The following is a 15,647-nucleotide window of genomic DNA, read 5'->3' as shown; positions in this document are numbered from 1 at the left end:
ATATTCATCTTATTATGATGCCCACATAGAATAAAAACAGAAGCTTACAGTATTGAAAGCAGAAAATAGCATACATGGTCCCCGAAACCCCCCTTGCAATAAAGATGTAGGCAGTTCTATTTTAAACATTTGTTTTATTTTAGAATCTGGGTTAATTTTTCTTTCTTCTATCCACTTCTGTGTGGAAATTTTTGTGCGAGATGTGCTTTCCAAATAAAGTCCTTTTACTGAGTACTGCCAAGAGTATAGCTGGAAAGAAGGATAAATAAAAATGTCCATCCTAAATTTGCTATTATTTTATATTTTGCATGTGCATTAAATTTATAATTTACATTGCATGTTCATCAACAGTATCCACTATGGTCATTTTAGTGATGAAAAGGTGTTTTAAAAACTTGTAGGAAAGAGATTAATTACCTCTAACTAATTCCCTCCAAGATATATTTCCTACAGATGCAGCAGCGCTAGCTAGTGATTTTCTGGTTTCACCAATCTCCATCCACTCCTTTACAACGGCACATTTCCAGCAGCATCTGCCTTGCTGTCATCCATGGTTCTATCTCTTCCCATGTCACCTTGTCACAGCCTACTGAGAGGACCTCCACACCAAAGTTGCCATCTTTTTGTAGACACAGACAAGAAGACATCCTGAATGAACTTCTCCTTTGAACAGAAAAAGATGAAGCCAATACAGCATTCACCTAGCCTCACTTCTGTGAATAGGCTTAAGGATGAGGACAATGGCTTCAAGTTAATCTCTGATACTCATCTTCAGAAAAAAACTTATGGTGAATCCTCGAAGTAGCCTACTCCTCAAAGGTTGTAAAACATCACGTTTGTACCCTAGACACTGACTCTTTCCTATTCTTCTGACCAGATGGACAGCTAGTAGAAAAAGCGTTTTTTTGACAGGAGACAGTATAGCCCTTGGTCAAAAGGCAGGTAAATAAAAAGATACAAAGACAAGATTAAGTCACAGTAAGGATCCTGCCCTTCAATAAAAGGAGAAGCTATCACCAAATGCTTCGAACACAGTAGGTGAGAATATTCAGAAACCTGCAGCTACAACCACAAGTTGTACCTCGGCTTCTGTATTCAATGCTTGAGGCACTCGATCCATTGACTGACTCACAGGAAAGTGGAGAGGACCATCCTCTGGGTCTACAAAGAGGACTCTAATCTGGAACGGTCCTGATCAGGTCTGATTTCATTGAGAAAGACCTCAAAACAATTTCTTTACAGCTAGAATGTGTAACATCAGAGCTCATACCGGTACCTCCATGGAAGTTCCTACATGGAGTCTGCAGGAAGTTGTCTGGGTGGGATTTGGGAGACTGAGGGCAAGAGCATAGCATATACAATAGGTTTTCTGTTTTTCAGCGTGAATGGAGATCCCCTAGAGACAAAAAGTATCAAGTAGCTATCCGTATTGAAATGACAGCCTCACCATACAGCTGCTAAACATGTTGTCCTTCAAAGGATGATTTTTCATTGCAGGATAATTTTTTTCCAGGAATCAAGAGACACACAGCAGACATTAATGCATGTGCTCCACTATCCTCCTGGGAGGCCCAGAGAGTTGTATGACAATAGTTTTGTGCTACTAAAATATCAGAATCCAAGAATAATTTGGTGAGTCTTCAAATGTTATCAAATTGTCAAGTGGTTGACAATCTTCTACTATAAACAAAGCCACTCAGTTCTTGTTTGTTCACTCTTTTTAAAGGCTGCAGTAGACATGGTGGCTACTGTGCATGGTCACATGGATAAAACAAGCCTCTTCTGCAATCTTTTTGCACTTTTTGTCAAAATTCCTAGATATTTGAGCATAATATCAAGCATTTCAAACTTACCCATCCAGTGAGTGCCAGTCAGCAAGACCTTTGGAGTCATGAGGGAGGAACCTACCAAAATGTAGACCAATTAAACATATTATCCTTGCAAAGTACTTCTGCCAGTTGCTTGCCAAAATCTCAAGAAACTACTTTAAATCAAAGTCTTAAAAGACAAAGAGTTTCAGAAAAAATGGCCGATACTCTAAGGTCTTCTCTAGAGTGCCCTACAAAGACAAAGCCTCTTCAGTCTCTAAAAACATTACATCTGGAAAACTCAAGGTTCCCACCCTGTGATTTGCATTTCCCTTTTCTAAAGGCTTGAATGTGAAAAAGCTTTTAAGTTGGGAGCATAAACAGATGTTTTCTCTCGGGAGCTCTTGAGTCCTTATATTTTGCATAGCTGAGGACTGAAAAGACAAGGAAGTTGACTGAAGATCAAGAAATTTCTAGACAGGAGACTAACAGAACACTAGTCACTGAGAGCAAATGCTTGTAGAAAGTTATCTCATTTTTAATCTAAGACTGGAGCTGTGTCAACCAAGGGGAAAAATAAGCAGGCTCTCCTGAGGCTTGTTCTGAAGATTTGCACAGTGCACAGATATTTGTGGCAGCATTTGTGTCTACACTGACTGGAAAGACTGATCAAAGCAGTCAGAAGAGGCAAGATGATCTCTGAAAAATGAACTGTGACAGAGGAAGAAGTTGTGGAATTAGGACTTAAATTTCAGTAGAGAGTAATCTTGATAGGTATTTCCATTGTCAGAAACTGAAGAAATTGCAGGTGCCAGAAATGCAGTAGCAAGGTGTTTAGCATACTCCAATGTGCTTAGGTTCACAGAGCTTAGTGATTTGATCGAACACACATGGATCTCTAAACCTGACATATACAGGTAGAAAGAATTATAGATTACTTCACAGAAAGCTGACTGAACAATACCAGCAAATATTACACAGTTACTATGAAAAGTGGCTGTAGAAAGAAACTTTTTCATTTTATGCTGTTTGTATCTCACTTAAGCTTCAGCAGGGACAACTGCTAAGTACTCCAAAGAGTCTGCGGGAAAAATATATCATCTAAAGCTATGTGGTAAGGGGAAGAAAGTTTCAACAGTGTTCACAATGCTCTGTGTGAGAGCTGAATGTTCTGATTTAGGTAGGTGGTTGAGAGTGAACAAGAATAGAAGTTGCCTTCTTTCATGACCACCTGCAGTACACGTGGCAGGGCCTGTGCCATGGGGCTTGTACATGTTCCTGCAGGTGTTGCTGAGAATAAGTATTTCTTAGCTAATAGGAGCTGTGTTTAGTTCTATCTGAACCATAAAATATACTGACAGAGCCTTCAAAAGAGTACTGTCCTTTTCTGCAAGTCTAGTGCAATTAGGTTAAATAAGCTTTATCATTATTATTTTGTATAAAGTATAAATAAAACCTCAGATTTGCCAACAGAAAACATAAATGGAAAAAAAGTCAAGACTTCTGTCTCTGTCAGTATGAAGACTATGAGATTAGAACCCCCACACTGGAGAACTAGCTGCATACCACACTTGTCCTAGCTATATTTTACTGAACAAGCAAAGCTTTCTACCCGAACACAGCAAACACTTACGAACATGAGTACTCTTACTGCCTCAACAGGACCATTCACATGGGTGAAGTTAAGTCAGGCAAGTTAAGTGTAGGAAAAAGGCCACATGTGTGTAAAGCTTCTATTATCAAAGTGCTGCTGAGCTGAAATGCAGCAGTCATGAGTACCTGCATGCTTGTTTTACAAATACCGATTTAATATCTACACTGAATAAAGTATTTTTCCCAAGACTGCGCTGATACACTTGATTACCTTCAGCAAAAAAAGAAATATTTGCTGTTTTTTACAACAGCTTACAGGTCCTGCAATACCTTTTTTTTACAGTAACATTTCCAGGTATTTTGGCAGATGGACGATTACTCAAGGTTGAGCAGAAGCCAGAAAAACTTTCTCAAAAGCTCAGTGACTGAGAAGATGAAATTTTAACTCTAGAATTTCAATCCTGCAATCCAATCCAATTCATAAATTTATCAAGATGTCTTAAAATAAATTAATGCTTTGTCCCCAATGCCTTAAGAAAGCTGTTCCATAATGATTTTCAGTAGATAAGATTGTAATCTCAGTAGCCCACCTTTGCATCTCTTACAAGTAAATAACTTTCATCAATGATCAGAATCAAACCTAGTATTGTAAGTGACAGTTTACTCACTCTGTGCTGAAACAATCTCATCCAATGCATCCTAAATTCGCATTAGCCCACTGAACTAAGTAAGGCTGATCAGAATGACTTCAGCTTCCAGTATCCTAATTTTTATTAAAAATATTCTCTTGTTAGAACCCAAGTGAGTGACTTGGTATTTTGTGCTTTCAGTTTCACTCCATACTGATTGTTCAGTCAAAGTCACAGAATTTTTCCCAGTTCTCTGCAGTACTTGCAATACCTCCCAACTTCATCTCATCCACAAATTACATGTGACTTAGATGGTGAGCTCAACCTAAGTCACTGATATACGAAACAGGATGTGTCCCTGGGCTGATCTCTCTCCATTTCCATCCTGAAAATAATTCAGAATTTACCGCAATCTCTTTTTCCACCAGCTTTAATTCATCTTTCAATTCTCATGTTAATCTACTTCCATCTGAGTATTTTTAGAGCCTTATGTCAAGCATTACTTCATTTTAAGTAAATTAAATTAATCACATTCATTTTCTAAAAACTTAAGTGTTGCAAAGCACCCAGGGTGGGGGGCAGAACGAAAGGGCTAGGAGAAAACATACTATATGGTATCATACCCATGTTTGAACTTTTAAGTCTTCTGTTCACAATCTGAACTTAAGCTTTTGCTTAATCTTATGGTTAAACTAACAGGTCTGAAGTTGTGCACAACTTTTTTTTTTTTTAAATACAATTGCTTTATTTGCTATTCTTCTGCCGTAAAACACTAATTCTAAACTTAGAGATCCATTAAAAGTTCCTGTTACTGGATTTATACATTCTAGAATGCAGGTTATCTTGGTCCTCTGATAAATCCAACATTTTAAGATTTGCATTAGAAGTTCCTACTCTATATAAAATTGCTGCCTCTGACTTACAACTACACTTTCTCTGTATCTCAGATCTCCTCATTCCTGTCCATTGTCCCCTAAATTATCCTATCAAATTTTGTTCCACTTCTTTCATTTCATTATACGTGTTCTCATTACATATTAATGCCTTTTCTGCCTCTCCCCAAAATCCCCTAAAAACTCTATTTTAGGAACTTGTCACCGTAATGAACCCTTCTTGTCATTACTTGTCAGGATTACAAAAATCCTGACTATATTAAGAAGTGTTAAATCTAAAGAAGCCCATTTTACAGATGGGTTAATTGAGGCAAGAAAAAGTTGACAATTTCACCAACTGCTTAGCTAGAGGTCTCCGAACTCCTGGAGATCAATTTGTTGGGCTCCGATTGGGAATATGGCTCCAAGTAGAATTAATTTCTACAAATCCATCTTTTAAATATTGTGGTCATACTGCTGCCAAAGAGCCTCTGAAGCTCAGGAGAGAAGTACAATTGCTACATTTTTCTCCATAGTACACACCAGGCAAAAGCCAGACCTGTTCTCTTCCCAAGTATGTGGGGTATCACTTGTTCCCAAGTTGCCTGAGAATGTCTAAGTATGTGGGCTATCACTCATACTAAGTATTGCATTCAACCACAATCACCTCCCCTCTAGCTATGGGAACATCACAGAATAAATACAGACAGTGAAAAAGGGGAGGCAAATCAAAACAGGGAGGAAAGTACAAATCAGGACATAGCATTTTAAGGACAAACATGGATCTCTGTAGTTCTCTGCAGATACCATATATTTATTTATGCAGTCTCCTAAGTTTTCCAAAAGGGCCACATCAAATCAATTTTAATTATTTAATAAAATGACATATTATGAGTGCAAAGGTCCCAAGGATGAGAAGATCTGCTCCTCTCCATTTCCAGAACGCTGTCAACTTGTATGTTTTTTTCTTCCCTTTTAGAGCTAGACTTAGTCTCCGATATAATTTACTCAACTAGGTTAACTTTCACCCACACTATAACTCACATTTTCTTCCCAGTTTGCTGTAAAAAAGTGGGGGGTTTTGTCATTCTAATGCTCCTCCTCACCCCTCCTATCTTCCTGTAATCTTCTCCCTTAAGCTCAAGTTTCTCTCTCATCTCTTTCAAGGTTCTAAATAAATCAGCCAACAACTCTAACCTCATTCCAGTCACTGCCCTGCTCCCATCCCATGTGGGATTGTAAGTATTTCTTCCATTTTCTTCTGCAATCATTACTGTGCCCCCTCCCATTCTGTTGAGAGTGTGATTTCTTTTTCTCCCCTGGCATATGTCTCCACTCTTTAAGTTTGTTTTCAATGCTCTTATTTACAAAGTTCCCATTCTGAGATCATTTAGGGTATTACATTCAGAACCATCTCTATGATCAGACTGTTCCACAACTCTAGTAAGCCAAAAAGAGCTCTGCTCTATTCTTTTCTTGCTGATAGTGAAGTATCTAATGCAAATTCATGTTTTCTCTAGTTCTCTTGTGGTGATGCAATAAGAAAAAAAAACATTGCCTTTTCCCAACAAACTTGGTTAAAATTCCAACATTTAAAAATGGGTACTCTGAGATGACTGAACAACAGTTGCTGCCAGCATCAGGATGCACTGGTGGTTTAGAAACTTAGCATCTAACTTTAGGTTTTCCTAATCCAGATATCCAGGCTCAGACTCTAATTACATAAACTGCACAACAAAGGACATTTTGAAAGAAAGTAAGAATTATACTTTATAAGCAAGGGCACTTTCCAAACTCAATCAGAACATTACCACAAAGACTTTACAATAACAGAAACTACCTTTGATCTTTTGTAAATCTAACTTCCTCTAAATTTGTGTTCTCATTCTTTTTGTACCAGACTCCTATTTTACTGCTGACATGAAAAAGGAGAAAATCAAAGATCATTCATTTGGAATACTGCACAAGTAAAAGGTAACTTTTGGCACTATAATAGTACATTTCAAGTTTAGCATTAAGAACAACATTTGTCAGCAGTATCTATATATTTCTATCTGACATTTTCCCAATACTTGTAAAAAGGTACTAATTATGTAATTATGTTGTCGGAAGACATTCTTATAGCCCACCGTTAAGTTTACATGCATTATATTACAAATGCACAGACACAAGTGTCTGCACACACACCACCACCACCACCCCACCCCCAATCCTACTTCAGACAGTAAATTTCTCTGTTGTTTATTTCTCGTAGGTAAGTATTACTCAGTATCAAATACTACAATTGCAATCACATTCTGCAGTATGATCATATGTAAGTCTGTGCTTCTGAAACCTCATTTACAAAGGACATCATTAAAAATTCTACCTGAAATGACTGCAACAATTTGAAAAGAACACCTCCAGTATTAGTAAATCCAATTAGTGCACATTCAAAAAAATCTCCACCATTTCCTAAACGATGACCTGCTCCGCAAGACACTTTTCAAAGACTTTTGGAGGAATCCTGAAGTATAACATGGAACCTTCCGTGCACAGAGGTGAAAGTATAAAGAACTGCAAAACCAAAAGCCTGTTAAGCAACAAACAGTGAACAGATTTGCTAAAATTCTTGCTACATTAAGTAGCAGAACTGAACGTGGAATATCTGACAGAAAACACTTCTTTCTCCTTTCTTAAGGAAGATTGAGAAGATTGGGAACTCTCAATCCAAAGGAGAAAGGCCAAGCATGTAGGTGGCAATCATACTAAAGAAGAGAGAGTTGTCGGCTGTTGCATGCAACAAAAATGGCACTCTATTTAATACTGTACTCATATGTGTTGGGAATTGGTTTAAGAGGAGCTATGGGTTGATACTTTATCATTCAGAGCGGCTGTAAAATCAATCATTCAACACTTAAAAGCTCACGCAATATTTAACAATGGGGCCATAAATTCCAGTGCCTACCACAAATTCCAATTTGCAATAATTACAGGCTATCTACCTACATTCTTCTGATATTTTCAAGTATGTACACTTTTTGAACTGTTCTGCAACATTGGTTTGTACTTTTAGGCTATCTGCCACATTTAAGGCTGTCCCAGAGGCTATACTTAGTGGAATGGAAATGTTGTGCTATGATTGACTTTAGACATCAGTTTGGAGGATAAATACTCAGAGTTTGTTGCATCAAATTTTAGTAGCTTAAAGATGTGGCTTCAAACATGGTTTGATACGCTGTTACAAAACTTCTAAATTAAAAAAATAAATTATCAGAGCAAAATAATTTTGAGCAAAATAATTTTATGCAAAATAAAAGTCAACATGCTAATTCAGGTATTGTGGTCTGAAGGTCAGTATTACGATATGTTTAATTTTACAGACTTGATGAGAATTTTATATGCTAAATCTTCTAAACACTAATTTATTTTCAGAAAGAATGTCCTGATAGCGTCTCTAAGAAATTCTTAAACTCTTAAAAGCATTTTCATTTCCATTCCCCTCAGAGACAATTATTTTAATTTCTTTCTAAGCAGAAGGTGATTACACATTTGTAAATGACCACTCAAAAAAATTGCTTATGGCTTTTTCATTGCTTATCGCTTTTTCACTGATGATTCCCTAGTTTCCTAGAGGAATCTAGAAGTTCAACATAATCATGGCCAAGAGACAATCTTTTATACACTTTAAGAAATACTTAAATTTTCATTGGCAACCTTCTTAGTTATGTATTCCCATATCATTCTATCACAAAAAAAAAAAAATTGAAGAGCCTCAAATTAATGCAGTATTATATCATAGCCTGCTTATTTTTCCATGTAATACAAAAGCCCCAAAGTTCTTTTAATTATTTTGTAAATAGAAACACGAAAACTGACTTTCCTCCTTCAAGTGCTGGGGATTGAAGCTGGTATTAGTAAATAGTGGTATGATGCCCAAATGAAAGCAACTTCTGATTTTATAGCAATGCAACGTATATATATATATTCTACATGGATTAACATTCTGCATCCTTCTTTCAAATGAAAAGCAGCTTTTCCAATCACAGTGTAACACCATAATAATATACATGGAACAATTTACAGTAATTCATGTTGATACTGAAGGGAGGGCTCTATCTTGCATGAAACACTGTGCACAACATAGGCTTATTGCCCAGCTCTGTACAGCATTACTGTCAAAAATGTTTCAGACTGATTTATTCTAAATTTCCCAAAACAATTAAAATCTAATCCAAATCACTGTCCAGGTTAGCATGTTATCCCATATCAGAAAGCAACACAAACAATACCAGATGTTTTAAATCTCAGTCAACTAAAATGCTTAAGCATACATTTACAAGTTTCATACTACCTTTTCAAACCTGCTGTCAAAGAGTCTACACTCTTAAATGGATACAGTCAACTAAACTTTAATGCATGCTTATGGTTAATTTTCTTTTCTTCATCTTTTTGCTTTGAATATCAGATTTATTTTAGTCACTGCAAAATAGTGCAGCTATAAAGAATACATGGCTTTGATCGGAAAGACAGATCAGATAATATGTCATTATTACATAAATCAGGCATGCTTTATGTTGTACTCAATTATGTCACGTCAGTTAAAAGACTACTTATTCTTTCTTTTAAACAGCATGGATGGATTTTTAACAATCAAGAGCTCTATAATTGCAAGGGCAGACCTCATAAAGACTCAAAATTCAGTTTCCAAGATATTTTAATTAAATCCCAAGTCCAAAAAGTCTCCACAACAAAGCAGACAGGAAGAATATTAGCTGGAAATACGAAGCTCTATGACACTAATACCACAGATGAACCTGTACTGCTTTAATGGCTGAAGAACAGGCCTTTTTTCAGCCTCTTAAAAAGATGGAACAGCTAGGAAGTAAATCTCCCTGAAAGTTCATGTTGTTTAGAATCTCTGCCTCTGATTTCAGGATCATCTCTGATAAATATTAGTACTTTCTTTTAATTACCCATATATATACAAAATTGTAAGTGTTCACACAAAAGGAGCAAGAACCATTAATACATGTAGCAGTCCGTACAGTTGTGGGGCATTGGGCTGGAACACCATCGAAATAACTCTCTCTGAAGTATCAAGAGATGTTTTTTCCAGCATGTTTTAAAAAGAAATACAAATGTCCTCAAGACTCCCTCAACTTTGACTTATGTCTCAGATAATACCCAAATAATTTATGTATAGAAAAAAGTCTTTCCCATTGTGATCTGTCAGACTTCTCACATGCTCTCATTTCAGGAGGAAAGCACTAATCTTAGTTATCATTTTAAAGATATTATACTTATTAAATAATTGCTTGAAATAATAAAACCAGAATAAGAATTTTAACAGAACAATCTTATGCTCAAGTTTTTTTACAGATTCAGCATTTTCCCATTCCAATAATCTAAATATTGCAAGATGAATTCTAACTCTTGAACAGTGTTCACTGTACTTTCTTCAGTATTTTGCTTATACCAAGCCACGGCATTCATATGTTTCTAGCTCCGCTGTTTGTAAAATGAAAACAGAGATTCCTACTGTACCATTAACTGCTAATCTGACACTGAAACAGTGATTTCATTGTCATGGGTGATGGGATTGAGAACTTCTGTATAACTCCACTCCTCTAACAGGTACAGTAATAAGCTGTTAGTTCTTTAGGCAAAAGACATGAATCTGTTGCATAAAGGCTTCATTCTCTGCCCGTAATCAGTAACTTGAGGGCCTTCTGTAGATTCTGCACAGCAGTGCTCACATCTTCGTATTGCAAAGCACTGCCAGCATATTTGCAGTATTTTTGAGCTCTGGCAAAGTCCTCTGGAGTCAAACGGACTTCCCCTGCAAAAACATAAGTATTACAAAGTTACTATAAAAGAAATCTGACTGGGGCTTCCTTTCACATGATTTCTGCGCTTTACTTCTATTTGCGGTAATATTATGAAAACCAGGGTAATATTTGTGGCAATATTACAAAGACGAATCTACAGTGTTTCTTCTGCTCATTTTTCTTTCCATTCATATAAGCTCAACTTCTTTGCTGCTGGCATTTGAAAAATGCAAGAGGACCTTTCTGAACACTGGTATTTGTATGACCCAGCGCCTTTCAAAAGTAAGTCAAAACCTTTGAGAAAGATCTGCTCTTCATCTAAGGCAGCAAAGGAGAGCTTTTCAATGACAATGTTAGCTGTAATCATATTCCAACCTGTAAGAAACAAGGATAGTGTTTTTTGTGTTTACAGTATAATTACTTTGCTCTTTTCTTCAGGAATAATACATAGAAACTGTTCCTTCTCAACTGGAATAACTTTTCAAAATGTAGGAGCATTTCTCATTGGCATGTTTTTGCCCATTTTATATTTCTGGCTTATTCAAGTAATGTTTGTTTCCAATTTTATGTAATATGACTGAAAACAAGATCGATCCCATTAAGCGTGCCCATTTTTGTAATACAGGAGAACACAAACAAAAAATATTCTTATAATATAGTATAAAACAATTAACTGTTACTTATTCATGAGATATTTTCTTGACATAAGTGAAAAAATTGGGAATTCTGTAATGCTCACACACGTGCATTCGGCCTTCTAGAAAGCACAGTAGGGAATTATGCCCTAACTGGCAGAAGATTTAGTATGTGAATAGCATCACTGATGTGTGCATGAAATAAAGCAGTTATGTTACTGTCCCTCCTTTCACCTGCAAATGCCACGCCTCTCCAATAACCTATGGGTAAACTGTAAAACCTTTACGTATGTTCTTTCAGAACAACTTAACTTGTAAAAGACTGATTTTTAGGGACATGGATAAATAATTACATATAATACTTAAGAATTATGTATTTATTTAATAGGTTTTCCCACAGCATCTTATAAGCAATGAACAGATTTCACAGATTAAGAGAAAATCCATTTTAAAATGCACCACAGATTTTATACAAATTTGGTTAAACAGATTTAGCAAGGACATGAATATACTTAAATACATTTTTACGGTACAATTTTAGTTATCTGGGTCCTTTTGTTTTAAAATAAAACTGTTGTTAGCAATACTGTGAGAACGTTACTAAAAAATCTCAGTTCTTATCAGAAAAATGTCTATTATATTTGCTTTTCCTTTCCCCAATCTTATTAGTTAAGAACAGCTTTTGAACAAATAAAACAGAAAACCTGGGAATATTAAAAACTAGACTGGTCTGCTGGTTTTCAAAACAACCCTACCCCAATAAAAAGCAGAAGGGTAAGTGCTCTTAAGATGAATTTTATCAATTTTTAAAATATACTCTAGAAGTCTACTTATTTTCCCTTCAATAAATAAATATAACCACAGAATAACTGTTGAATATTGAGGCACATGACAACTTGGTGGGCTCATTATCATTGCCATGTATATTGATGTACTCCTGAATAAGTGAAGCCACATTAAATCTCTTAAAATACATACACGTGAGTAAATACACGTGACGGAGTGCATAAACACAGGCATACGCTTAGGTTATTTTGTAACCTAAATAAAGTCATAGACTAAAAGCAGCTGGGGTCAATCTGCGACCACATTACTGAACAACTTGAAGAAATTAAAAAGACCAAGTTCCCCTCAAAGTGGCTTTATGCTCTGATGCCAAAAGAAACTACAGAATCATTCTTTAAAAAATGGCCAAGGCATCAGTCCAGTATTCAACTAATTTATTGGAAGGAAGCCTAAATTCACCAGTCTAATCTTATTTTTACAGTATGAGCTCTATTAATGTTTTGCTGGCATAAAGCCTTATTTATTATGAAATCTACTTCAGATGCTATTATGACATAACTTGAGAGAAAAAAGTTAACAATTTTAAGTTTATAAACCAAAGTTTACACAGTAAGGGTTGTTGATCTTTTGATGTGCTCAGTGGCCTCAGCTCCAGTCAACACCTCACAATGGACAAGCAGAATAGAAATAAAATAGCTCTGTGTTTTTACGTTTTCAAAATAATGTGATGTGAAACTTATCTATAATGTCTGTACTTACATCAAAGGTACAACCATAAAAGTTAGTAACTGACTTCAATTTACATATTCTAAGGGTTAAGCAGCTTTGCAGAAAAGGAAAGCAGCTTTGCAGAAAAGGACTTGGGGGTCCCCGTGGACATCAATTGGTCCATGAGCCTACAGTCTGCCCTTGTGGCAAAGAGGACTAATGGCACCCTGGCCTGCATTTAGGAGGAATGTTGCCAGCAGGTGGAGGGAGGTGACTCTTCCCCTTTATTCAGGGCTGGTGAGGCCACACCTGGAGTGTTGTGTCCAATTCTGGGTGCTTCAGTACAAGAGAGGGACTGACATGCTGGAGAGAGTCCAGCAACAGGCCACAAAGATGATGAAGGGACTGGAACACCTCTCATGAGGAGAGACAGAGAGCTGGGACTGTTCAGCCTGGAGAAAAGAAGGCTCAGGGGGATCTCATCAATATTTATAAATACCTGAAGGGAGAGTGCATAGAGGACGGAGCCAGGCTCTTTACAGTGCTGCCCAGGGACAGGACCAGAAACAACAGACACAAACTGAAACACAGGAGGGTCCTGTCTGAACATCAGGAAACACTTCTTACTGTGAGGGTGACCGAGCACTGGCACAGGTTGCCTAGAGAGGTTGTGGAGTCTCCATCCTTGGAGAGATTCAAAAGCTGTCTTTTGAATTAACAGTGACTTTTTTTCTCAAACTTCTTCCTTCAGTGCTGCAAATCAGACCATGGGGAGAGTGCAGGGGCAGACACGAAGGACATGGTCCTGAGTAACCCATTTTACAGGACCCTTGCTTGAGCAGAAGGTTTGGACCAGATGACCTCCATAGGTCCCTTCCAACCTCTACCATCCTGTGATTCTGAGTTCTAAAAAAGCCCAAGAATACTGAGATGTGAAAAGTATACTGTATTTATCCTGAAACAAACCTGCTTCTGTCAGAGCAACCTCCTTCTCTGGAGATATTCAAAACCCACCTGGACGCAATCCTGTGCAACCTGCTCTAGGTGATCCTGCTCTAGCAGGGGGTTGGACTAGATGATCTCTAGAGGTCCCTTCCAACCCCTACCAATCTGTGAATCTGTAATCTTAAATTATTAGTAGTTATATTTATTATTGAAATGTGGCAGACATATGGAATCCATAACTAATGTCAACAAACATGATTCTTTTAGTTTAAGAGGAACACAAAGTAAAAACTAAAAGGTGATTTGACTAGAGATGCTGAAAATCATGTTGGGAAAAAAAGCAGTTTTAGAATGAAAATAATGTGTATTTTATGTGATGTATCTGCTTCTCCCTGGTATCCTTTTCTATCCATGAGATGTTTTTCTTTTTTATGAAGTTGCCCAAATACAAGGCAGCTGATTTAAGAACATTTTAATAATGCAACTTGGTGTATAAAAACAGTGATGGCAAAGGTAACTGAAATGATTTTTGAAACAAGATGCTCTTTTTTCCCACTAAAGCACTTAAGATATTCAAAATATAAATCCTCTAAGATTTCTTCTTAAGATCATGAAAACACGTAAAATGTCAAAATATTATTTCTACGTTGTGTGTAGAAAATCAAACATTATTATACACACAACTAGAATGGACAAATGGTTTCTCTATACTATGCCACCTGTGGAAGGGAGCATATGGTAATGTAAGAAGATTTTATAAAAACTCTGTGTAGCACAACCATGAATGCATTTAGTGTTAGCAAAATCTAGGGGTAATAAATTTTTTAAGCTGACCACACCAAAGAAGTGCACGCACATGTTATACAAAGTTGCTGTGTAGCTCTACATTCTGTTGTCAGAGACATTAACCCATGCGCAATTGCACAGGCTTTGACACTTTCAAAAGCCAATGTTAAACTCTGAAACCTGTTCCCATGGGACAGGACAATTATTAAAGGATTCGTGCTGACTAAAATCAAAGGAATACTGTTACTTTAACTTGATTTTCTTTTGATAAAATATTCCACTCTTCTCCACCAAAAGTTTCTCTCCCATCATAGCATTAATCAAATTGCTTCTCCCATGTTATGGAAAGGAAAGAAAATATATAATTTATTTTAAAAATATACATTTGATCTTACTACCAGAAAGAGTCTTGCAGGAATATGCGGAATATCCTGTTTGGCTATGCCTATACTAGTACACTCAGCAGTGCCAGGGAATGCGTCTCAGTACTCAAACTTGACTGTCTACACTGTCAAACTGCTGGAACAGACTCCAGTATGGTTTTGGCCCATGCAAACTAGCACTTTCCCAAACAATTCCTAGGCACGACTTGTGGTTAGAGCAGGCTAGAGACCATTCAATACTGGCAGCCTTCACCAACTACCTTGTTTAGAAGGTTTAAAAGTTTAATAGTATGGATATGAGTGGTTCTGTGCCAGCTGTTCTCAGTGTCAAATATTTACAGGCATGTTTAATTTATTAGTATAGACACAGACATCGTGTCTAAATTGTGGAGCAAGTGTACTTTGCACTGTGCTAGCTAGCTCTATGTATCTACCGGAGGGCAACACCGATCCCTCCTTCCTGTCCAAAGGAAACGTCAGTTCCATAGGAATGGTGCATACCAAGGTCTAACCTCGATATGCAGCCAGGATCTAGCCCAAATATATATACTGCAACTCAGGAACTGGGGACAGCTTCTGGGTCCCACAGTTTAGTACGTTTGTTGCGAGATATAGGCAGTTCTAAATCTACTTAGATACTGTGCAACAGAGTACCGTTGGCATAAAAAGGACTCCTTGGCAGTGCGAGGAGA

The 15,647-nt window shown here is 37.0% G+C and overlaps 1 protein-coding gene across 1 annotated transcript in view; it reads right to left on the bottom strand.

Annotated features, from left to right (window-relative positions):
* Positions 1-283: 283 nt before the first annotated feature.
* The window catches only part of VTA1 (vesicle trafficking 1), a 52,833-nt gene continuing 37,469 nt past the window's right edge, over positions 284-15,647 (bottom strand). The window contains exon 8 of the mRNA XM_054819527.1: positions 284-10,723. Coding sequence (XP_054675502.1) covers positions 10,578-10,723 — 146 coding nt within the window. The 3' untranslated portion in view covers positions 284-10,577. The remainder of the gene's footprint in view (positions 10,724-15,647) is intronic.

Source organism: Grus americana, chromosome 3, assembly GCF_028858705.1.
Source record: "Grus americana isolate bGruAme1 chromosome 3, bGruAme1.mat, whole genome shotgun sequence".
NCBI lineage: Eukaryota > Metazoa > Chordata > Aves > Gruiformes > Gruidae > Grus > Grus americana.
Note: the sequence above shows the minus strand (reverse complement) of the source record. Positions and strands in the feature narration are given on the sequence as shown.